This window comes from Mesoplodon mirus, assembly GCF_964341445.2.
Source record: "Mesoplodon mirus genome assembly, chromosome: 15".
NCBI lineage: Eukaryota > Metazoa > Chordata > Mammalia > Artiodactyla > Ziphiidae > Mesoplodon > Mesoplodon mirus.
The window spans coordinates 80,576,899-80,602,979 of record NC_138991.1 but is presented as its reverse complement, the minus strand read 5'-3'; the positions used below and the strand labels follow the sequence as shown (position 1 = coordinate 80,602,979).

The following is a 26,081-nucleotide window of genomic DNA, read 5'->3' as shown; positions in this document are numbered from 1 at the left end:
AAGAATGAATGGACAATGAATGTTTCAGAGGCAGGTCTGAACTGACAGCCAATCACCAGAGTCCACCTCCTCCCTCCTGCCCCTGACCTAACTCGGTGCCTTTCATGAAGTTTTAGAGGCAGTAAAGCAGAGGTCGAGGAATGACTGACTGGGGAGGTTGTATAAATATTGGGGGTAGACTAGTTTCTTGGGAAGATTGACTTGAAGAATTGAGGTCAGGAAAGAGAAGACAGAGTGAGTGAGGTCAAGTCCATCTGGGACAGGAATTAATATACTTGGGGAGGCAGGGTGCTGAGTGAGCTGAAGGGAGAAAGAAGGAAAAAAACACCAAGTGAGATAAGAGATTCAATGCATTGAGAACATCATCTCTACTTGCAGAACTATTTTGTTCATATTAAGAGGAATGTCATGTATTAATAAACAAGGTAGGTGAGTTTTTGGTGGATGGGGGCTCTTCCCGCTTCAGATTCAATACGCTTTGGCCCCTCTGTCCAGGGATTGTGCCACGTGGCTTCCGGAGATCATCTTGTTTAAATCTCCCCACACAGTCCCACAAGGTAGGTTTTCACCCTCCATTTAATATGAGGAAACTGACTTTTAGGTTAGAAAAACTGCCCAAGTAGGAAGCAGAACAGGGATGCTGAGGGCTCTGTCCACCCTCGTGTTGAATTTTTTCTCTACGGGTAGGAGTGCACATATGTTGTCACCCAAGCCAGGGCACCTCCAAGAGTAAAAGGGAACATTGCTGATAACATGCCAAGGACAACGGACACAAACAGGGTCATCCTGGGTCCCACAGGACCTAAAATTGCTCTGCAGGTATGTTCAGCCCTTCTCACTGTGGAAAATACCTCAGTACTCAACATTCTCTAAGCCCCATTCAGAATCCTAGGGCTGACTCTGAAATAGGACTCCACGGTCCTAACCAAAGCTCGGTTTAATGTGTGAATGTGGAGAGCACGACTAAACATGAAATAGACTCCTGGGTCCTTCTCCTAACCTGCGGCAGGGGGATAGCTCAGAGTGGTCCTGAATCAAGCAGAAGGTAAGAGAATAATTAAAGCAAGAGGGTGACACAGGCTTTTCTTGTATTCGGATTTTCACCGTGGAAATGTACATTTTGCTTCAATTCTTGGCATTTTAAGGTCTAGAGGATAAAACAAAGCTTTTCATCATGAGAAAGCTGCTTTTCCTCACTCCTGCTTTTCTATTTTTATTTTTTTTAAAGCTGGTCAATCACTAAGCTTGTTTGAGTGATGGCAAAGTCAAAATTATGACTGCCTGATTTTACCCTTCACTGCACTTGTCAAAAAAATTAAATTAAAGATCATGTTTATGAATATAATGCATGAAGTGCTGCATGGCATCCTGAAAGAGAGAATGTCTCTTCTGTCCAGCCACTCACAAAACAGTTTGTCACATAATACTTTAAGATGCAGAGAAAATAAGAGGGCAGAGAGAAAATTCTGCCTCTCAGGAAATACGAAGTGCATTCTACCCATGGTTCATGTATTCAGAAACACTTATTTTAGTAGAAACAATAATAATACTTCTAAGAGCAACATTAGATCCTTCAAACTTGTATAGTGCTTCCTAGTTTCCAAAATGCTTCCACATATAATTTCATCTGACAAAAGAGATCATTAATATTTTAAAGTGCAGTATAGGACTGCTTGATTTAGCATTGCAAGGGCTCGGGTTCCTGAGGAATGAGTGTCACATGCAGGCTTGTTGAATATTCTATGTAGAGGCAATTGTACAGCAAGAGTCAAAGCGCTAGTGCTTTCTGTAAAAATATGATGGAAAAAATAGCATTCATTACCAAAAACCACTGAAGGCTTTGGAGATGAATGTATGGAGAAAATTACAGTTCTAAAGTTGCTACTGAATTTTAGAAGCATAAAGTCTCTTTAGTTTTTAATGAAAATGTTTTTTTATAAGTATAAAATAAATCTTGATACATATATATATATATATATGTTTCAATTACACATAAATTTAGAAAGTTGAATATTAAACTCTCCAAAGTCTGCCCTGTCCCTTCTCCACTCCTCCAAGATAATTCCTGAGGTCATTTTGATATGTGTATCTTTCCAGACTATGTATATATGTAGATATGTAGATATGTATGTACATACACACATAGCTATGTAGATATGTATTTTATATGTATATTTGTATGCATATACTATCTACCATTTATGTATTCTTTCTCTATCTATCTATCAATCGTCTTCTAATGTACTTATCATCTTACCTATCCATCTGATTCTTGAATACATGGCTGAGCTGGTGCTTTTATAATGAACTTCTAAGAAGCCAGAAATGATGAACGATATTGAATCAAGATTTCTAAGCAAGCACTGAAATTACTGTTTGCTTTGAGGCAGCTGCCAATCTCAGATGGTCTAGACCCTAGGACCGTGGTTCTCAGACTTGAGCATGTATCTGAATACCGGGCGGGCTTTTAAAAACACAGATTACTGGATCCTACCTCAGAGTTTCTGATTCAGTACGTCTGGGATGGGGCCCTAGAATTCGTAGTTCTAACAAGTTCCCAGGTGACGTTGGTGATAGATACAGGAATACTCATTGAGAAACTCTAGCCAGAACTTGAATTGAATGAGCCACACATGTGAGGTGCAGAGGGGCGGGGCTTTGGTTCTGAAAATAGTGGGGAATTTGCCTGTCTCAGCTTAGCATTGGCTGGAGAAGGAAAAAAGGAAGATAAAAGTCTCTGTTGAGATTTCCTAATCTTATACATGCACTATTGTGGGCTTAAGGACAAACAGCAAACAAAACAAGAAATAAAACTTTAAGCCAAATATATAGTTTAAGGTATTCCTAAATTGGCAGTATCTTCAAGTATTTCAGAAAACAAAATATAAATAAATAAGCTTTTAATCCAACTTCAAAAAATTCCCACAAATAAAAATCCAATGAACATGGCAATAAAGAAGGCAAAACATACAAGGAAATAGCTACAAGCATGAATCTGCAAAAAAAATAAACTGCAGAATTTTGATCTATACAGAGTGGAGACATTGAAATTTCAGATACAGATTTTTTTTTAAGATATTTTATGTGTTAATTAAATAAAGAGTGACCAGGTATATCTGAAAAAGAACCAAATAAAACTTATAAAAATGAAAACTATAATAACTGAAATGAGAAACTCAGCAAAGAGTTAAACATCAGATTGAAGAAAGTTGAATAGAAATTAGCAAATTGAATGATAAACTTGGAAAAAGAAACCATCAAAGAGAGATAGTGGCACAGAAAAAGAAAATGCAATGTAGGTTAAGAGTCATGAAGGACAGAGAAAGAAAGAATAGAAGGTAGTGTGGAACTAACATTTGTTGAGGTAATAGGTGAAAAATTGTCAGAACTAATGAAAGTTGCCCATGTTTATGTCCAAGAAGCACAGCAAATCCTAAGGAGGATAAAGAGAAACCCACACTGAGGTATACCACAGTGAAACTGAGGAACACCGAAGATAAAGAATAGATTGTCAAGACACCTGGAAAGAAAAGACAGATAACCTAACAAGATACAATTATTAGACTGAGAGATTACTTCTTAACAACTATAGGATTGATAGGACTGTGGGAAAATATCTTTAAAATGTTGCAAGAAAATAACCATCAACCTTGAATTTTTACCCAGCAAAACCACCTTAAAAAAAAAAAAAAGGAAAATAACATCTTTTCAGACAAACAAAGCCTGAGAGACTTCACTAATGGAACTTCTAGAGGATCTATGTGTGAAGGATAGAGGAAAGAGATTGAGAAAAGCATGTTTTATGAAAGGGGCTAAGATTTTGTAATGATATTCTTTCAATTAAATATTTTGTAAGAAATAAAACTGGTTTAAATCATTGGGAGTTGCAATTGGTGGAATGGGTATTAATCAGGCTTTTTTCAAACAATTATGCCTATGATGTGGTGGTTTATGGATAGCATTACCATTTATATCACAGGCCAGACAAACAGTTAGTGGTCTGAAATTGCTAATCGTTTCATTATTGGCATCGCATTGCAGTGGGTCAAATCAAAGTATACTGTGGTCCATGAAATTTCAACCAAAATAATGAAAATAGAACTCTATATCCAAAAGTCCACAGTATAAAAAATGCAAATAATTTTAGAAATTGTTTGATTTTTAAAATTTCATGTTCAATACTTTAGTTACATATTTAAATATTTAAAGCTAAATATTTATAATATTTAAAGCTAAATATTTATAATATTTGCTTTCACTCAAAGCTGTATTGATGGCAACATTTCCTCCTTCAACAAAACAAGTTCTAATTTCCGGAAGAGAGAAAGGGAAAAAGATTAGAGAAGCTGTGTTATTTCCAGAAAAAAAAGAAAAATAATTATTATTAAAACATTAAAAAATGTATTAAAACATTAATAAACTGCATGGACTTGGGCAAGTTAAAGAACTGTTTGCAGCCTATTTTAAAAACAGCTCTGTAGAATGAGAAAATTTGACCATATGCTCTCAAGATTCTTCTTCTGGATCAAAATACAGCTATTATGGCTATATATGCTGCAAAATCCAAGTGAATTTGTGTTCCAACTCCACTCTCCATGACTCTGTCTGAGAATGTGTATTACAGGGTGAGCTGAGGTGATCAGTAGTACCTGTAAGTGTCGGAAGCAGGGCAGGGAACCCAAAGGTAGGAGAGAAGTGAAATGAGGCCAAGTGCTGGGGATTTAGGCTGAGTGATCACTAAATAAAAATACCAGAAGTTTCTCTTACTAAAACATATTAGAGAGATGACCAAGTTGGAAAAGGACTGATAACTCTAAAGTAGGAAGACTGCAGAGAAGGGTCATGACCCACATTCCCCTTCTACCCAGTGATACACTAATCCATTTGCATATCCAGTAGGAAAGAATGATTGGAACTCTTTGAATCATAAGAGGAAGTGAGACATATGCAACAGTACAACACTTGAATGCAGGACATAGTTTATTTTGTCAAAATACTGACAAGTAACGAGTCCCCTATCATGCGGTCATTTACCACTAGCATGTCAGATTCTGCTCCCTTTCTCACTCCTTTCCCAGCAGCATTTACTTTCTTATCTTGGAAGCCATCTTAGAAACAAACACACAATCCCCATGTTTCTGTAGAGTGACTAACATTTACATTTCACCATGATGCCACAGACCAAATGCCCCTGGTAACAAATCCACAGTGACGGCCCTTTTGTGACTCAGAGCAGATTCTGGGATGACATATTTGGGTGAGGTGAAGACATAGCATGTAGTCCTATTAGGATTATGAGATGGTTTTCCTAAACAAAGCAAATTATTTAGGAAATAATGAAGTTTTCACACATTTGAAGGAATGACTCAGAAGAATTCCCTTGTTAGTTCAGGTGACAGAACTGCACTGTATGTGTGCCACCCCCCATGTGACACTTGGAAATGACAGCAGCCTCAGGCTCTGGAAAACCACCTTTGATGTGGGTCACACATGGGATGGGAACCACTCAGTGTGGTGGAGCCTCTCCAGGGAAAGGGCAATTGTTGTTCTGCCCCTAATCCATTTCCCAATCATGGTCTTGAGAGACTGTCCAGGAAATGACCTAATTCTAGTAGGAGGTGGAACCCTGACTAGTCGCCCCATCAGATCCTAACAAACCCCCTCCGGCCAGTGAGAGAGCTGCTGTCCTTCTCCATGGTTCTAAGTGTTCTTCTCCGAACGTTTCTAAACTTTCCAGCACATTTCAATGAATTAGGACAATGTGTACCCTATCATGGTCCTGATTATGATAGTAATTATCATGGAATAGCCATCACTAATGGAAAGCTGACCCGTGCCAGGCACTTTACATAGACTATTTCTACTGTTTATCCCTTGCTCCTCGTCCAGAGGGCAGAGGACGTTTACTGCCACGCCAGTCTCCACATCCCCCTCACCTAGGGCGAGCCTGGGAGAAGAAACAGCCCCGTGCTGTGTCTCTCTCAGATCCACCTGCCTGCAGAGAGGACATGTCCTGGCTTATTCTCATCAGGGCAGCCTCTATCCAGGCAGTCGAGGATACCAAGGACAGTGACACTTGCTTTTAAGCGGGCAGAGTCTTTCATATTCAGGAGTGAAACCCAGCATTAGGGAGCCCATCTGGGGGCAGCATAACCAGAGCTCTGGTCTAACCTCATGAGTAACGAAGCTAATATTTTTGACTTCAACTTTCTTACAGCTTTGCCTCCTCAATTGGTTCTGAGCCCGGATGAGGGAGAAGACAGTGTCGTGACTTATCTAGAGCCCGTCATGCACACAGAGGCTGTGCAGTCATGGAGGTGAGCTGCTCAAGGTCTCCTTTCAAGAGACAACCTGATGCTGGGAGTCAAGTTGGCTGACAGCAAGCAGCGGCCACACTTTGGGGATTCAAGGCAGTTTGATGTTCCTGTCACTTTCTCCCCAAGCCACTTGCAGCCAGAGAGCCCTCAGGGGGGAGGGGACCCTGCAGCTCAGACATTCCTGCCCAATCCAAAAGCCCTTTTATCCAGTCCTCCTTGCCTGGGCTTCCCCAGCCTCAGACTAATTTGCAGATGGAGGCTCTTCCAGCGGCGCATCTGCCTTCCTTCCTTCTCTCATTCACCTACTGCTTCCTCGCCTGCTTCTCCCCACTTCATTCCTCACAGGCTTTCACCCAGTACTTTCTTGCACTTCTCCTTCATCTTGGCATCTTCTTTCCCAAAGACCCAAGCAGACACCATCAGTATTATTGTACTCACCATCTCACAGTGGATGAAGTATGGCTCCAGGCAAGAAAGTAGAGGCATAAATATGTTCCACTGTTAGAAGTTCTTGCATACCATTAGGTTAGAGGCTCACTTTACAAAATACCTAAAGATACCATTTTAAGTGAAAAATGTGCATATCTTATAAGTGTACTCATGTTGTAAGTAAGAGAGAGGGCGTGTCATTTCTTCATAAAACTGAGCCCAGTTGGGCAGGCCCATTCAATGCATAAATGCAAACATACATTGGCTTCTAGAAAGGAGAGGAGAACACTAAAGACAGGAAGCGTTTCTATCTCCCACTCCAGAGGCTTGGCTCTGGACTCAGAATGTGTTCATGAGAAAAACAAATGATCCAATAAGACAATAGCTACCATGCAACTCGTCACACACAGGTCTGGACCTTCACCCTTCCGTGATTTCAGAGCACCTAACTGGTAAGCACTACCCACAACTTCACACTTTGTAGGAATGAAAGATACGTCACACTGAGAAAATGAATTTTTTACATTTGGTTTTTACCTTAACAAACTAAACCTGAATCTGCTATTTCATCCTCATATTCAGGGGAGAGTAAACATATTAAGAAAGGAGAAAGAAGTGCCCGGTGATGCTTGAACCCTTAGAAATATCTGAATATGAGAGCATACACAAAATTTAAAAATTAAACAGAAGTTTCTTTTCATGGAACATTTTTTTTTAAGAAAGGAAGAGCTGGACTTACCCTCGCTAGAGTCCTTGGAGCCTTCTGGCTTCTTTGCTTTGCTCTTCTTGGGGGGTGGAGAGCGGTCTTTTGGCTCCAACCCCTCTGGAAGCACAAAGATTTACTATGTTTATATTTAAACATTTACCGGTAGGGGTTCAAAATTATGCTGATGTTTAATAATATATTTTTCTTACTAAACCCACACATATAGTGACGCTTAATTGCAGGTTTATCTGTCATTATGGCCGAGCTAAATTTTGGCAAAGACCTGTGCTTCTCCAGTGAACATGGACTTATACTTAGAACTTAAGCATAAACACCTTTTTATTGCCATTATTAATGATTCACACAAATTTGAAATCTTAAGTGCTTTTTTTTTAAAATTAAAAAATTTTCCACATGGCAACCCCCAATTATTATTATGTTTTTCTCCAGGAGAGTTTGATTTAAAACTTCATGGATTAATTGACAGTTGTCATTGTGTAATTTCATTTTAGCCCTCAAAGTAGGGCTAGATGAGCTGTAAAGTCATCTCATTTTGGGGGGTTACAGTGGGGCTTGAAATTATCCTCCTTCTATTGAACAGATTTCTTTAGTAATCCAGATTCTAAAAAACTTCTATATGTCCCCGATTAAATTATTATGCTTCCCACTCTTCTCAATGGTCCCCCAACCAAGTCTATCCAAGGAGGCTAGTAATATAAATTCTGAAGACACTTTTTGGGAAAACTATCATTGAATTCATCCCATTTGGGTATCGGATACTTTGTTAGGCATTAATTTATATCTCCAGTCCTGATCTTTCCACTTCTCAAAGCTTATGCCTTCAATGGCCCATGTGGCATCTTATTTTGCATTTGGACTGGATGTCTTCTGTTTGCCCTTTCAGATCCACTTTCCACCCTTCACCCACCCATCCCCAGCCCCCTGTGCTCTGGGAGACTGGTCTCTATGGACCGCACCAACGAACTCCCCAGCTCACTGGCTTCCTGTTAGATCCAGCCAATGGGGAGCCCAGGGCATTTACTTCCTAGGCTACCAGTAGTCTTCAAGGGCTGATTGTCTCCCTCAATCTAAGGTCACAGCTTCTGTCAGTTGACCTTCTCTTCACAGCCCTCTCTGTCTTCTGCTCCCTGTAACAACCACCTCCCCATTGTCCTTTCAGGGCTGGGATTCACCTGAACCCCACTCTTCTCTAACGGTTCCCCTTTACTCAGCTCCCATCAGGCATTTCAAATTTATGTAAATAATCCCATTAGGCATTTCAAACAACACAGCCAGAACGATACTCTTGATGTCTGCAAGCCTGTTCTCTCTATAGTATTCCACATCTCAAGGGGTGGTATGACTTATCTACCCAGGAATTCAAACCAAAAACCAAGGTATTATCCTTCATATTTCTCTTCGATTACTTTTCCAGTAAAGCGATCCCATCATAATAAGTCCTATTAGCTCTGCACTAAAATAGATCCCATATTCCTCTACTGTGCTCATTCTTTGCAATCAGCGTCCTAGTCTAAACCAGCAGCATCTCTTACCGGGGTTACTACAACAACCTGAATTCTAACTTCTAGCTTTCTAATCTCCTTACAATCTATTCTCCATGTAGCAGCCAGAATTATCTTTTAAACATAAACCAGATCACATCACTTGCTTGCTTGTTTAAAAACCATTGCTCTTAGAATAAGATCCAAATCCAATTCCATGGTCCAGGACAACATGTCACTTGGGCTCCACCTACCACACTAGCCTCATCTCCCACTTGCTCTTTGGCTTCAGATTTATTAACTCCCTTCAATCATTTCTTCAATCAGTTCTAGGCTGGTTCCTGCCTCAGGAACTTTACACCTGCTGCTCTGCCTTTCCCCTGACACATATGTTCATATATCTACCTCCTTCCCATCTTTTAATCTCAGATTAAATTCAGCCCCCAAGAAAGGCCTTCCCTGACTACTTAACCTGAAGGGTGCTTGCAAGGAAAATCTCTCGCAAACACATCACCTGGTGTATCTGAAATTATCTTGTCCCCTTGTTTATTTCTTTAATGTATGTCTCCCTTCTCAAACACCCCCTACTCTGAGAATATAAGTTCCATGAGAAAGGGCATTTGTCTTCCGTAATCTCTCTTGTGTCACTGGTGTCTGGCAGTGCCTTGAGAATTTCATTTCAAATTCTGTTTTATATCCCCTTCACCCAGGCCTTTCTTTAAGGCCAAGATGTAATGGGGCTTGTGCGTAATTCTCACCCTTTTAGCAGCTGTTACCTACTCCAGGATTCTATAACTACACTACAGAGTTATGGCGACTCATTTTTCTTTTCCCATTTATTATAAAAAGAACAGAACAAAACAAATGCATTTGATAGATGTGCTATTAAAAACTCTGGCATTATGGACTACAAAGGTTTTTGGGCACTAGCGTTAGGCTTTCTGTGGTTGCAAGGCAGTCACATCCCAGGTCATTACCACGACCAGGGTGAAAAATGTTGCCAGCGACTACATTAGCAACTCCCTCAGCTTTCTGTCACCAGGTGCGAGATGGATATTGACCCTTCGGAATGGGTTCAGCAAGAACAGAAATGAGATGCTTGGAACAGCTCACTGAGCACAGATGCTGGGTTCAGAGGGATCCATAAAATGAGCAGAGTAACACTTGCAATATCTCTGGGAGAAGACTCTAACTCTCCCATGCCCTGAAATGCATCATCTACAACTGGGACCAAGAGGAGAGTTTCCATTGCTGGGAGTTCAACTCCAAGCCAGCATTTCCTGAAAGTGAGTTTTTGAGAATTAAATTCTGCCTTCTTGATTTCCCACTTGAATGGGAATTCTTGGGGAATGGGTGAGGTTTAAAAAGACATCTATTTGCCCACATTTTGAGCTATTTACATACCCCAAAAGTATTAGTGCCTCCTTTCTGAAGAAGTCGTAGGGCACTCCTGGGGTGGTCGGTGGGCACGGATACATGTTAATTACGAGCAGTCGTCTATGACATAGTATAGTATCATTTCATAACACCTATGGAGACACTTAAATGAAAGTCACTGCTACATATGGCCTCTGTGCCCATGTTTCTACTCTCCCTCTTGGCCTGGGGGAGGCTAGAGGAACATTCCTCAATAGCACCCCATGCTTCTCCTTGACACTGTATCATACTGTCTCTGTTGCCTCTATTTCTGGCAGAGGCTGGAACGCTGGGGTGTTGCTATGAGCATGTCTTTGCTCCCTGAGGAGCTCAACTGTGCTCCTGGCTCTTAGGTGGCTGACCTGCCATAGGTGGCTGCTGATTTTCTGTCCTTGGGGCTCAGGTTGCGGTCCCTTTCAAGAGTGCATGGTCTTGGAAATGAAAGGACATAGGGAAACATTTACTATGCTCGGCTTAAGTAATTAAAGGACTTAAAAAGGATCCTAGGCATTTGAGTCAGTCGGCTTCTACCACCTCCCTTGGGGGCAGGGCCTCTCCTTAGGATGACCTTATCTGATACCATTTGATATGCTTTTGCTTCTCCTTTTACTACTAGAGTCTAGAGACAGGAGCACAAGCGTTAAGAATGTGAGCTTTCGGGTTAGACCTAGATACTGGGATTCTGTCTCTACTATATAACCAAGGAACTAATTCCCCCTAAGCCTTGGATAATAACAGTCCCCTTCTCTTAGAGCTGGTGCATATCTTAAGTGAGTTCATGTATGTTGAGTGACTGGCACAAGGTACACACTCAAAACCTGGCTCGGCAGAAGTGTGCTGGGGCTGATCTGAGCCAGACTGCCCCAGCTGGTTGGATCTCTCTCTCCTCCAGTCCTACATTCATTGGACTCATGTTTGGCAGCTCGAACAATACCATGGTAGGCATATTTATACCCAAGAACTCTGAAAACTCTTCAAATTGGGGCTCCCCCCCCACCCAGAGAGTACGTTTCCCAGCACCTCACTGGTTCTTGATATCCAAATTATTACCCACTATCGTTCATTAGCATTTGCTGGCTGGTTGATTCTCACCCAAGCAGCCCTTCACTAGCGTCAACTGTATTCTTACAAATTCTTCCAGCATTTCTACTTGTACGAGAAGAAGAGGTGATGCAGGGCAGAGGGAAGGCCAGCCTCTTCGGAGGCTCAATCACACCCTTCTCAGAGACCAGCACACCTGAGCGTGAGACTGAACGGAAGCCAGCCTGCTCGCCAATATTCAGCAAGGCCAGCTGGGCCTCCATGGACCCATTTTGCGCACAGTCCCCCATGATTTCAGCACTCAGATGTTGGGAATGGAGAACAGCTTCCCAAACCCATTCTGCCTGAGTGACTTAGCATCCTTGGGCCATTGAGTGTGACATGAACAGCTGAATCCAGCTGCTGGAGACAAAACCCCCAGGACACGTGGTGGGACTAAAATCAGAAATATGACCCACGTAAGGCCTCCAAACCTCAAATGCTGACTCCAACCTTGTGGGCTCTGCATTAGCATTAATAATGATTTCCTTGAACTCACTCAGCGGTTTGGATAGCTAGCTGCATCTCATTAAGAAGTCAACTCCCTTTGCCTAGAAATGTGTACTTATGTCACTTTAGGCAAATGATCCTTAGCAAGATAAGCTCCTTAAACTGTCTGGCTGAAAGGGCAGTGCTCCCCATGACTGAAGGATATTCCAGTGATACCTCACATGAGCAGGCTACATTCATACACATGAAATGCAAGCATTAATATTAAATTCATGGAATCTAAGATAGGGTGACCGCTTAAAGTCTTTTTTCAACCTATGGTTCTTTTAAATAATAAGATATCCTACCTAAGTACAGGAATTGATATTTTAATTGAAACTTTGCCTTGGGCTTTATGTCTTACAAAAGGCAAGCAGAGCCCTTGTCTTATGTTGAATTTTCTCAGAAGAAGACACTGAGAGAAAGGTTTGAGTGCAAGTACTTAATTTGAGAGATTACCTCAGGAAGCGCCAGAGGGGGAGTAGGGAAGTAAGACTGGAAAGGGAGGACAACCAGTTAGTGTGTTAATGAGAAAGTCCTGTTGTGGACAATCAGGGCTCAATACTGCTGGGAGCCTCTGGGCGATGGTATAGAATCCCACTGTCCAATACTACATTTTGCCAATGATACTTGAAATGTGAATAGTCTCATTTGGAATGTGAGTGCGAAATACATACAAATTTCAAAAACTTAGTATGGAAAAATAAAGAATGTAAAATATCTGACTAATATAATTTTTATATTGATTATATGTTGAAACGATAATATTTTTGATATATTATATTACATGAAATATTAAGTTAATTTCACTTGTTTTCTTTTTACCCTTTTCAATGTGACTACTAGAAAATATGAAATTATATATCAGGCTCACATTTGAGGCTGCCGTTGTATTTCTACTGGGCAGCACTGGTCTAGGACATGCCTCAGATGTGTCCCGCAAGAGGCTGGTTGGATCAATCAACTGTTGGCCAACCTTGGCTGAGGTCTGCTCCAGAGAAATTAACTCCCTGGTACTTTGAGTTTTCTTTCATGAACAGAGACAAGCACTCAGCTGAAAGTCACAAGAACTTTCCTTAGAAAGCTGTTGGTATTATACAACAACAGTGAGAGCCCAGGGGATACAGGTAGGGAACCCAGAGCTGCTGTACAGTCCCTATTCTACCTCTTCCATTCCTGCCCCTGACTTTGAGATCCTCCGTCTGCTTCTCATGCCCTCTGAGTCCATGGTCCTGGGGAGACCACAGGAACAAGAGTGGATAGAAGCTACAGTCACTGTTCCAGTGAACTGTTATGAAGGAAAGGAACTGATGCTATTCCTTCATGAAGACAGTGGGAGGTCAGGTGAGGGAGAGATGTAACTTCACAAGGAAAAGGACGATCTTAACCAAACCTTGCCCAACGAGACTGTCTGCCTCACGGTTTAAAGAGTTCGTGGAGTTGCTCAGACTCAGGTTGTCAGTGATTTGTAAGGAGTTCTGGCAGCAACAGGAGGTCACACAAAATTAGGGTCTCTAAGATATCTATTTCAGTTTTGAAAACTGGCTCCATTTCATGTCTAGAGCAGTGTGATTGCTGAAATGAGAAACATGGGGCTCTCATCCCAGAGACTTAAGCCCTATGCCTTCTAATATCTGTCTGATATACTGAGTGAAAAAAGCAATCATCCACTGAGCATTTGCTATGGTCCAAGGTATGATATCTCATTTAGTCCCCCAAACAAGAATGTACGGTAGGAGTTATTGACCCCCAGAAGTGTAAACTGAGGCTTATACAGAAAACTCTAATTCAAAGTCATTCAGTGGAAGAGCTAGGATTGAATCCAGTCCTATTGCTTCATGCATTCACTATCAAGTTCATATTGATCTCAGGCCAGAGCCAATGCTGTTAACCACTAGATTTCTCTCACCAAACACTGGTTGTTTTTGAGGAGTAGGCATGTATCTCACTTTCTGATAATGAGAGCAATACATCATATGTAGAGAACGCATTTTCCAAAGATGGCCTCAGCCATTTTTCAGGTCCTTCCTGCTGTGTAGAACCTCACTGCTCCCCATCAGGAAACTGAGTCTATTCTCTCCTCCTCTGAGCCTGGGTGGGCTTGTGAATAACCACTCCAAAGAAAAGAGTTTGGTGGAAGTAATTATATGGGATCCTTGAGGATGAGTCTTAAAAGGGATATGCGTCTGGCTTGCTCACTCTCTCTAGAAAAAACAAAAGGAAGCTGGCCGCTGGGAGGAAGCCCAGGTCACAGAAGGAGGTCATGCACAGGTGCTTCAGAAAACTGCCCCAATTTAGGTCTCAGCTAACAGCCCTGTCAATCATCAGCCAGACATATGAATGAACAAATCTTCAGATGATTCTAACCCCCAGCTGCTAAATCTTCCTGTTGAGGCCTCAGATTTTGTGGAGTAGTATTATCAAATCACTCCTGCTGTGTTTGGTCTGAATTCCTGACCCACAGAATATTTCAGCATATAAGTGGGTGTTTTAGACACTAAGTTTTGGGGGTGATTTGTTACACACCTCTATTAACTACAACATCATGTTCCATTTTTACCTTAGCTATCAGGAAGCTCAAATTCAAGTTTAATGTTTAAATACCATAACTGCATTAGCTGTTATTTTATAATAACATTTCCTTATTTTATAACCTTGAGTGTACATTTCTATTTTATTAACCTTATTTTGTCTTTCTTGGGAAAATATGAGGTGTACATAAACAACAAAATGATCCTTGCCTATCCTCTAAGAATAAAATTATAAATTTAATACCTGAATCTTCTTTCATGTCAATGTCTTCTTCTTCATTATTATCATCTATTAAAAAATAAAACAAAGAAAAACTCATATGAAAGCTAGAAACACCAGAATTCTCCAATTTGACTAATAAAAAATTGAAGAAAACAGTAGAAAAGAGAGAGTTAAATTATGCCTTTCTACTGTCTTATATTATCATGCTAAATTAAGAAGAAAGTGTACACATTCGAGCACAATTTAACACCTAGGGTTTACATTTCCTTTAAAACTTATTACATATTTATAATAAACTATATATGAAATAATTTGTTTTAATTATCAAACTTATATATGGTCACTTCGGTCATTTTAATTCCTAAAAATATTAAAATCACAGATTTTAAATGCCACATTTTCTGCATTTATTAAAGGTATGTATGCTCACCTCAAGTTTCTGAGAAAATGCAGGCATCACTATTTGGTTTTAAGCTGACAGAATGTCCAACCCCTGCATTGCACCAGAAAAAGTGCTTGTTTGCTACACACGCAAATCCACACCTTTAACCATGTGCTTTCACGTGCTCCCACCAGTTGCTCCATCCCCATTTAACTCCCCTCATCTCATCTCCCACTGTAGGTTCCTTTAACTGGACACAGATGTGTGCTTCCTCTGCCTGCTGAATGACATATTTGCTTTTCTGAACTAATATGTGTTATCATCTCTTCTCCTTAAGTGTTCCTCACATCTAGGAGGTGCCAAATCCTGTCCTATTTCCATGTTTCTTCTTCTCTGCTCGCATTATTATAACCCAAATTCCAGCTCTCAATGCCATTCACCTTCCCTGTTTTGCGGTTTCCCAACTGCCCTTTTCTTCTTCCCACTCCTGACACCAATTCCTTTTACACATAGCTGCCAAATCAATCTTGAAATACAGTTCTGATCTTGTTCACAACCATTCAGTGATTCTTCTCTGTCTAATGAGAAAAGTCTAGACTCTTTGGGGTAACACTCAAGGCCAACAAGATCTGGTTCCAAACACCTTTCTCAGTTTCAGCACCCCTGTTCCACTATGCTGCCACCTACACACATGACAACACTTGACCTTCTCCCCCATTTTTTAAGGTTTCCTTTAGCTTCCCATACTTGCCTCAGTCCCGGAAGAAATGCTTTTCTCCACCTCTACTCACACTCATCCTTCCAGGCCAGGCTGAGGCACCATAACATCTGAATAGTGTCCCCTTTGATACCTTACTTTTACTGCCTTCTGAGTATGGACTTTAAGGACCTTTAGGCTTAGATGTGCATACTGGACCCTATAACCACTCATTTACTAGGTATCTGATCTTGGAGAAATTACCTAATATTCCTGAGTTTCAGGTTCATCAGCTGTAAAGTGGGAATAATAACAGTGCCTCCCACAGAGAGGTGCTATAAGGATTAAATTAGATAATACCACATAAAGTACTAGGACAGCTACTGAAACATCATTAAGTACTAAATAATAGTTACTATTACCATCAAATCCCACAGTCTTGTTACTTGTTAGCCTACCTGTCTTCCATAGACCCATTTCTAGGTCATAAATTCTTCAAAGATAAAGCTTATGTCTTATGTTCCTTTGTATTCCCTGGCACCTAATGCAATTGATTACACAGTAGAATCAATAAAGAAATTTCTGCTGAATTAAATTTCGGACTTTTTTTGTTTTGCTTTGTTTTTTACTTTTCTCTGATATTTTATTAGTCAAATTGGAGAATTCTTATGTTTATATTTCTAAGTATCTCTTACATATTAGGACAGCATGTATCTAGAAGATAGTCTGTAAACAATAAGGACTCAGTAAAGATTTGCAACTTCCTAGCCAAATTTATTCAATATGGTACTCTTCTAAGTATTAATTATTAATGACGATTAGCAATATACTAGTAGGAATGGAAAATGCCTTTAATTTGAGGTGTTACAAGGGTAATTCTTGATGGTCACAGTTAAATTTTAAAGAAGTAAATTTTCTTCCATTCAGACTGTTAGAAACATTAGTGATTTTCTGCATAATTTCTTTCTTTCATTCTTTCTATGAATATAATTTTAAGAGGAAGAATAGCTATTTCTTAGAAATGTGATTTCTAACCAAATGATTATCTAAATGCTACAAAGTAAACTCTTCACAGATTCTTTTCTGAACTTAATATATTTAAACAGAATTTTATTTTCCAGAACCGACTAAAATATCTAGAACCATCTCCATGACAACAGACTCTCTGGAATCTCAGAGTGGGATGGAAAAGAGTCTGTACAGTTTCTAGGGGAAAATAAAGGAAACGTCCAACATCTCTCTGATTGTCCCCCAGGTGTCCATTTGTCCTTCTAACAAACACTCATTGGTAGCTTAGTAGGTGCAAGGCTTGGTGTTTGGGGAAACAGAAAATACAAAGATGAATCAGACACTTAAGTGGAAACTTATCTAGAAACTTAACAATAGTAAGGAAACTAAGACACACAGAGAAATTTGAACATATGGTAGGGAATAGTCAGTGCCATTACAAAAGGTACCGGAGGAGGGACAGATGCTTCCAGTCAAGGCTACTGGGAAGGGTTCTCAGAAATGTGACATCAGAGTTGATATTTGAACTTTATAGACTGTACTGATAGCATCATCCCCAAAATGTTCCCAAGGTGCTGAAGGATCAGACTTGGTGTTATTATTATTCATTCATTCATTCACTCATTCACTCACTCACTCATTTATTCATACAGAAGTTAAGAATAAATCCAGGACCTATATTCAGACTGCTTGGGTTCACTTCCAGGCCAAACTATGTATAGCTGGGCAAACTTGGGCAAATTATGTAAACCTACTCCTCAGCTTCTTCATCTGGAAAATAGGGTTAATAAAATTACCATTCTTCTAGAGCTAGTAATACATGTAAAGTGCTTGCACAGAAGGAACGATCAATAAATACTGGCTGTTACTGTTATCATGTCATTATGATTACTACTTTTACTACCTAACCATTTATTGGCCAACACCATGTGCCAGAACTATGCAAAGCCCTGGAGATACAAGGTGACAGTCCCTTCCCTCAAATAGTTCACAAAGAAGTGGGTGGCATAGAAAAGTAAGACAACAATCAGAAGAAGAAGTAACAGATTCCCTGATGCAGGTGAGCAGAAGTTCTATTGGGAAACAGACAAGAGGCAGCTAAGCCAGAGAGGTCTATGGATGGTTTCCAGAAGAAGTGAGGCTTAAGCTGAGTCCAAAGGGTGAGCTGGAGTTAGCTAGGGGGAAGTGAAAGCTGCACTAGGTGCCCAGTAGGTGTGGGTGCCCTGCCTATACCTGCCTATACCTCCTTCACGCTTCAGTGCTTTGCCAGCCTGACCTCCAGCCACCAGCCCCTGGGTATCTTTGCCTGAGGGCTTTCTCTGAATTGCTGTGTCATGGAATTACCATCCCCTGCCCAGGGCAGCCTTTCACAAAATGACTGACAGGATTTGCATATAAGGCCTCCAGCTCCCTTACTTCTCACGTGGCATGTTCTACACTGTCTCCTAGAATCTCCCCAATCCCAACCATAGTATTGAGTCTCAGTGGTCTAGTGGTAATGGGCTTAAAACTTAACATTATTGCCTTCCTTCCCTTCCTTGCCTTGCTTCTCCACTCCCCTGCTGGTGTTTTCTGATATTTTCTCTCAAATAAATGATTTCCACTTGAATTTGTGTTTCAAGTCCGCTTCCGGGGTGGGGTATGGGTATTCAAACTAAGACAAGGGTAATCGCAACAAGGGTAATCGCACTCAAGCAGAGGGAAAAGCAGCTAAAAACACCTGGATATGAATAGCCAAGATGCTTTTATGGAAATAAAACTAGCTCTGAATGGCTGAAGGGAAGAGTTACAGGAGGAACTATGGTTAAAGTGATCTGTTCTAGCTATTAAAGGATCTTCCATGCTCCATGCTGAATATGACAGTTAATTTTTATGTATCAACATGACTGGACCATGGAGTGCCCAGACATTTGCCAAACACTATTCTGGGAGTGTCTGGGAGGATGTTTCTGAATGAAATTAACATTTGAATCCATAGACTGAGTAAAGCAGGTTGTTCTCCCTAATATGGATGTACCTCAACCAATCTGTTAAGGCTGACCCTCCCACAAGTAAGAGGGGACTCCTTCTGCCAGACTACCTTTGTGCTGGGACACTGAATGTTTTGTGCCTTTGAACTCAAAGTGGAACATGGGCTCTTTCTGGGTCTCAAGACTGTTGGCATTTGGACTGAAACTACATTCTTGGCCCTCCTGGTTCTTACGCCTTCAAACTCCTACTGGAACGAGACCATCAGCTCTCCTGGGTTTCCACCTGTCAACTGCAGATCTGGGGACATGTCAGCCTCCATAACTGTGGGAGCCAATTCCTTATATCTCTTTCCCTACACATATCATTGGTTCTGTTTCTATGAAGAATCTTGATTAGTATATCAGGTTAAAGCATTTTAAATTCATCCTGAGAACTAAGCAACTTTAGGCAGAGGAATGACATACCATCTTTTGAGTGAGAACATGTTTTCATGAGAGAAATTTACTAAAAATAAATGCCTTAATATTTTGGTATTTGTGTTAAAATCAAGCAAGAGTACTTTGGCCCACAAAGTACCTAAAGTGCCATTACTTATGAATGAAATCCACTTTAGTTCAACGTTATTCTATATAATGTGCTCACCTGAGCCATAGTTATGCAACACATTTCTAGCAAGAATTTTTTTTGAACAAAAGCAGGAACCAAAAGACAATGTATAAAAGAAGATGATAGGGCTTCCCTGGTGGCGCAGTGGTTGAGAATCTGCCTGCTAATGCAGGGGACACGGGTTCGAGCCCTGGGCTGGGAGGATCCCACATGCTGCGGAGCAACTAGGCCCGTGAGCCACAACGACTGAGCCTGCGCGTCTGGAGCCTGTGCTCCGCAACAAGAGAGGCCGCGATAGTGAGAGGCCCGCGCACTGCGATGAAGAGTGGCCCCCGCTTGCCACAACTAGAGAAAGCCCTAGCACAGAAACGAAGACCCAACGCAGCAAAAATAAATAAATAAATAAATAAATTAAAAAAAAATCTTTATAAAAAAAAAAAGAAGATGATAGCCTATGGAAATGGGGAGTCATGTCACTCAAAATTGGGAAGCAGTTAAGAGATGGATGGAGCATGGGCAGAGATCTGCCCTTTTTAACAGTTCTTCAAACATCATACTTCTTCATTAGAGGACAAAAATAAAAGGCTCTCAGCCAGGGACTTCCCTGGTGGCGCAGTGGTTAAGAATCTGCCTGCCAATGCAGGGGACACGGGTTCGAGCCCTGGTGCAGGAAGATCCCACATGCGCAGGAGCAACTGAGCCCATGCATCCCAACTACTTAGCCGGAGCTCTAGAGCCTGCGAGCCACAACTACTGAGCCTGCGAACCACAACTACTAGAGCCCGCATGCCTAGAGCCCGTGCTCCACAACAAGAGAAGCCACCACAATGAGAAGCCCACGCACCGCAACGAAGAGAAGCCCCTGCTCCCTGCAACTAGAGAAAGCCCGCGTGCAGCAACGAAGACCCAATGCAGCCAAAAATAAATTAAAAAAAAAAAAAGGTTCTCAGCCAGAGTGATACCATTTCAAAATAGAGAGCAATCCATCAGCTGTTATTGCTCTGTGTGTTCAGAAATGCCAATTCCAGAAAATCCCCTTGCCTTCCTCAGCAGAGACCACCCAGAGACTAAGGCTTCATTTCATCTTAAGGGGTACTTTGATGTCAGTTTCAGAATGGATACAATTTTTATTCAGTACATCATTCTCTGTCAGATTATCCTATTGAATTCTGCATAAAAGTACAAATATGACTAAAGTTCTTATTTTGGTCAAAAACAAATTTGAAAGACAACTAGTTTCCCATGAATAAGCAGTTTTCAGTAACACCTAGCTTTATGCACTTCAGAAACTCCTTCATAAGGAAGCATGTAACCTACTTTAACGTCAGTCTACTTCATCTTTTATGGGAGATGGAGTTACTATGAAAGATTGTTGTCTTAAAGATATCTGTCTTCAGAGAAGCAGCTCATTTCTCAGTAACAAACAGTCCCACACTTCTTTGAAAAACAAAGTATACCATGTGTTTTGCAATGGCTTGGGACATGCCTTACTCCTGTACTTGCCTAGAGTTCCCATCATTAATGCAGTCTTTGGGGGAAGTAAAAAGAATAAAAAACAAACAAACAGACTACAAAACCCCACAGAACTTCAGGCTAAAGTGTGGTCTCTGGACCAGCAGTATCATTATCATCTGATAACCTGTTAGAAATGCAAATTCTTGGGTCCCACTAAAGATCTATTGAATCAGAAATTCTGGGGGAGGGATCAAGCACTCTGTTTTAATCAGCCCTGCAGGTGATGCTCATGTAAGCTGATCTTAAAAAGTACTATCTGTGTGCTGGAGAGGAGAATCATTCAAAAACAGTAGCTGTCTCATTTTATATCCAAGCTGAGATAACTTGGATGTCTAACCAATACTGATGCTGGGAAGGGATGCCCACACCACATGGTTGTTGAGAGTAAGAAACAGTTATTCTCTTTATAAGATATACGTGCTTGAAATCACCCAGCTAGCATGTAGCTGGAGGGCATGGTTATCATGGTCCACGGCCAGGACCCTTAGATTGGCTGAGGGACATGTACATGGATGGACACTAGCTGTAGCTTTAAAGAGGCCTGTGGGTTGCATGGAAAAAGCAGTGTGTTACAAAGGAAAAAGTTACCTTCATGGGCTATTAAGGCAGCCTCTCCACTCCCAAGGGGGGGACAAAAAACCGACAGGTACTTGAAATAGATCATACAATATCCTCCTCAAAATTTCAGGGACGGGCCTCCCTGGTGGCGCAGTGGTTGAGAGTCTGCCTGCCGATGCAGGGGATACGGGTTCGTGCCCCGGTCTGGGAGGATCCCATATGCCGCGGAGCGGCTGGGCCCGTGAGCCATGGCCGCTGGGCCTGCGCATCCGGAGCCTGTGCTCCGCAACGGGGGAGGCCACAACAGTGAGAGGCCCGCATATCGCAAAAAAAAAAAAAAAAAAAAATTTCAGGGACACCCACACATATGGGCAAGTCTGTCAAGCAGAACAATTGAGATGATCTTCTTCTGGCTTTTATTTCATGTGCATCCAAGTCCTCTCTCTTAATGCTTGATTTTCAAACCACAGGCTGCTTCTGCATCCCTTATCTTTTAAATAACTCATTATCCAGGGCTTCTAGGAGCAATTTGTATTTGCAGAGAAAAGAAATATTAGCAAAAATAAAGTGCTCCAAGCTTTTTAGGATTTCCATGAAGTAAGGAAGATATGGGTATCCTCATGGCTTCTTGAGAAACTTGACAAAACAGAAATTCCAAGCAAAGAATGACTGATAAAGAGGAATTCCTCAGAGTGAGCATCTTGCCATGGGGTTGAAAACTAGGACCCTCTGGACCTAACAACTTGCTAACTCCACTTTATGCAATGTCATTGAGAGGGTCAGGAGAAAGTTTTTTAAAAAGCCAAAATTGTTTTTTCTCCCCCCACCCCCGCCCCACCCCAAGCTGGTCCTTGGTCTAGAGGAACTCTCAAATATCATTACTTTATAAATAAATGAATAAATAAAAGGCATTGCTTAGAAAACTGCATGGCTCTGTTGTTCCTGGCTTGGCCAACTAGGTACATGATGGTACCAATTACTGAGATATGGGGTTCAGGAGAGGGAAGATGGGGTCGGGGGGAGACTTTGGATTTAGTTTTAGATGTGCTGAGGGGGAGATGCTGAGGGACTCCTGGCTGGAGATGGCCCTGTGCAGTGAGGATACCAGAGAGGGCTGGCAGGAAGAGAACTGGAGGACAGAATGGTCAACAGGATAAAGGCTGCCCAGGAGAGTAAGATAAAGGTTGCAAAAGGTCATGCGGAGTCATGTGATCAAATATGCACTGGTTTCAATAACCAAACTCCACCCATTGAAGGGGTTCTGATAACCTCCACAAAGACAGTGGCGGTAGCAGGGCAGAGAGAATTGCGTGATTGCTGTGGACTACAGAGTGAATAGCAAGGGAAGGAGACAGACAACTTTTCAAAGACCCATGCTGAGATCCCACTCCTGGGCATATATCCAGACAAAATTATAATTTGAAAAGATACATGCATCTCAATGATCACAGCAGCACTATTAACAATAGCCAAGACATGGAAACAACCTGAATGTCCGTCAACAGATGAATGGATAAAGAAGATGTGGTACATATAGACAATGGAATACTACTCAGCCATAAAAAAGAATGAAAATAATACCATTTGTAGCAACATGGATGGTTTTGGAGATTATCATACTAAGTGAAGTAAGCCAGACAGAGAAGGACAATTACCATATGATATCAGTTATATGTGGATTCTGACATATGACACAAATGAACTTATCTATGAAACAGAAACAGACTCACAGGCATAGAGAACAGACTTGTGGTTGCCAAAAGGGAGGGGTGTTGGGGAGGGATGGATTGGGAATTTGGGATTAGCAGATGCAAACTAGTATACACAGGATGGATAAACAACAAGGTCCTACTGTATAGCACAGGGAACTGTATTCAACATCCTATAATAAAATATAATGGAAAAAAATATGAAAAGGAATATATATATATATATATATATATATATATATATATATATATATAACTGAATCACTTTGCTGTACAGCAGAAATTAACACAACATTGTAAATCAACTACACTTCAATAAAATAAATTTAAAAAAACTCTAGGGCTTCCCTAGAGTGGTTGAGTGGTTGAGAATCTGCCTGCTAATGCAGGGGACACGGGTTTGAGCCCTGGTCTGGGAAGATCCCACATGCCGCGGAACAACTAGGCCCGTGAGCCACAACTACTGAGCCTGCGCGTCTGGAGCCTGTGCTCCGCAACGGGAGAGGCCACGATAGTGAGAGGCCCGCGCACCGCAATGAAGAGTGGCCCCCGCTTGCCACAACTAGAGAAAACCCTTGCACAGAAACAAAGACCCAACACAGCCAAAAATAAAAATAAATTGAAAGAAGGCTCAACATTAAAAAAAACTCTATTGTTTATCTTTATTCTTATTTCTGTGTGTGACTTATTATGAATTATTTCATTCATACACTATTCCTCGAAAGTTATTACTTTTTCCTGCATTTGCCTCAATGTTTTCAACTACAGAACAGAAACCAGTCTACCCAGGATGTTCCAAGTGTCTTTCAAAAGCACCTTGTAGGGGGCTTTGTAAAGATGCCTATAGCATCCCCCCTTCTCCCAGCAGCATTTTGTCTTATCTTTTTAAAAATTAATTAATTAAGTTTTTTGGCTGCATTGGGTCTTTGTCATTGCGTGCGGGCTTTCTCTAGTTGTGGCGAGCAGGGGCTCCTCTTTGCTGTGGTGCACAGTCTTCTCATTGTGGTGGCTTCTCTTGTTGCAGAGCATGGGCTCTGGGCACATGGGCTTCAGTAGTTGTGACTCCCGGGCTCTAGAGTGCAGGCTCAGTAGTTGTGGTGCACAAACTTAGTGGCTCTGCAGCATGTGGGATCCTCCCAGACCAGGGATCAAACCCATGTCCCCTGCATTGGCAGGCAGATCCTCAATCACTGGAGCCACCAGGGAAGTTCCTTGTCTTATCTTTTATCAGAACTTCCTAATGAGATCAAACTCTGCTTAGTCAAGGCTTGTGTTTCCAGGTCTTTGTTTGTTCTGCTGTTTATCAGCATTTGCTACACACACTGCACATTCCCCCCGTTTGAAGAGACAGATTGCTTTCTGTCTATGCCTGCTGCTTGTTCCTGCATTCAGGCTGCTTGGTTACAGCAACACTTCACTGGATTTTCATTGAAGGCAAAATGTGTTTGTAGCTTTTGAGGCCCATCAAGTGGAAATAGTTAGCACCCATTTCCTAAGAAGGCAATCAACTCATTTATGTCACATTACAGAAAGCACGTCTTGTATAATTCTAACCATCGATGCAATCCAGACATTAAAAGTGTACAAATGAGCACAAAAGTGCCAAGTTCCCGTAAATATGCATAATTAAAGAAAAATTTGAATTCTTTCATTCTGTAGATTTTTCTATACACTGAGTATGCCATTTAAAAAAAAAGGTAAAATTCAGACTGGGTCAACAGCTTTGCTTGTGTTTTTTTCCTTATTCAAAGACAACTGATGGATTAGTTTACTGGTGCTGCTATAAAAAGTTTCTACACACTTAGTGCCTTAAAACAACACGAATTTCTTATGCTACAGTTCTGTGGGTCAGAAATCTGATGTGGATCTAACTGGGCTAAATCGAGACATCAGCAGGGCTGCATTCCTTTCTGGAGGCTCTGGGGGAGAATCTGTTTCTTCAGCTTTCTAGCTGCTAGAGGCCACCCACATTCCTTTTAGCTGTGGCGCCCTTTTCCACAGTCAAAGCCAGCAACGCTGCCTCTCTCTGAACAGGCTTCCAGTCATGTCTCCCTCTGGCTCTCTGCTTTCTGCTTCCCTCTCCCAGTTTTTACAGATGCTTGTGATTATATGGGCTCACTCAGATAATCCAGGATAACATCCCTATTTTAATATCAGCTAATCAGCAGCTTTAATTCCATCTGCAATCTTATTTCCCCCTTTGCAATGTAACCTAACATATTCACAAATTCTGGGGATGAAGGCACCTTTGCGGGGTGAGGGGTGGTTAAGGCATCTCTCCTCCTACCACATCCAGTAAATCAGGAAGCAGATTGCTTTGCAAAAAAAATATCTGAGGAGAAGAACTAAGAACATTTCCATTTAGAAATAATGATGTCCTATGGGATCAAGTACATAGGATTAAAATCAAGGACTCTTGTGAGTTTTTAGTTTTCAACTTCATTCTCTTGTATAAAAAGGTTTCTTCTTTGCTTTCTTTTTTTTAACCTTAATTCTTTCTTCCTTTCATCTCCTCCTCTTCCCTTCTTTCTATTCTCCTCCCCCTTTTATTTTACATTTTCTTTCATCTTTCTTTTGTCTTTACTTCTACCTTTCCTCTTGGTTTTGGTTATAAAAGAATAATATCTAACATCACGAAGACAAATGACAATCTGGGGAACTATTTGCAACACACATTTGAAAAGATTAATAGTTTTGATATACAAACAGTTCTTACGAATCAATAAGATGAATATGAAATAGTCAATATAAATGTGCAAAAGATATGATTAGCAATTTCACATAAGACATTTAGAGATGTAACAAACAACTGAAAAAGGGGATTAGCTATACTAGTAATAAAAGAAATGCACTTTGTTACCCATTAATTAGCTTATTTCATGTATAAAATTGATAACATAAGAATATACACCATTGGGAAGACTGGGGGAAAAGTAAACTCT

At 41.0% G+C, this 26,081-nt stretch overlaps 1 protein-coding gene across 3 annotated transcripts in view; it reads right to left on the bottom strand.

Annotated features, from left to right (window-relative positions):
• The window catches only part of MACROD2 (mono-ADP ribosylhydrolase 2), a 1,980,208-nt gene that overhangs the window by 154,343 nt on the left and 1,799,784 nt on the right, over positions 1-26,081 (bottom strand). For 2 of the 3 annotated variants that reach the window (XM_082645906.1, XM_082645908.1), the window contains exons 10-11: positions 14,715-14,759; positions 7,486-7,569 (exon numbers count right to left, since the gene is read on the bottom strand). In XM_082645906.1, the coding sequence (XP_082502032.1) occupies positions 7,486-7,569; positions 14,715-14,759 (129 nt within the window). The remainder of the gene's footprint in view (positions 1-7,485; positions 7,570-14,714; positions 14,760-26,081) is intronic. The other variant, XM_082645907.1, reaches the window with a different exon arrangement.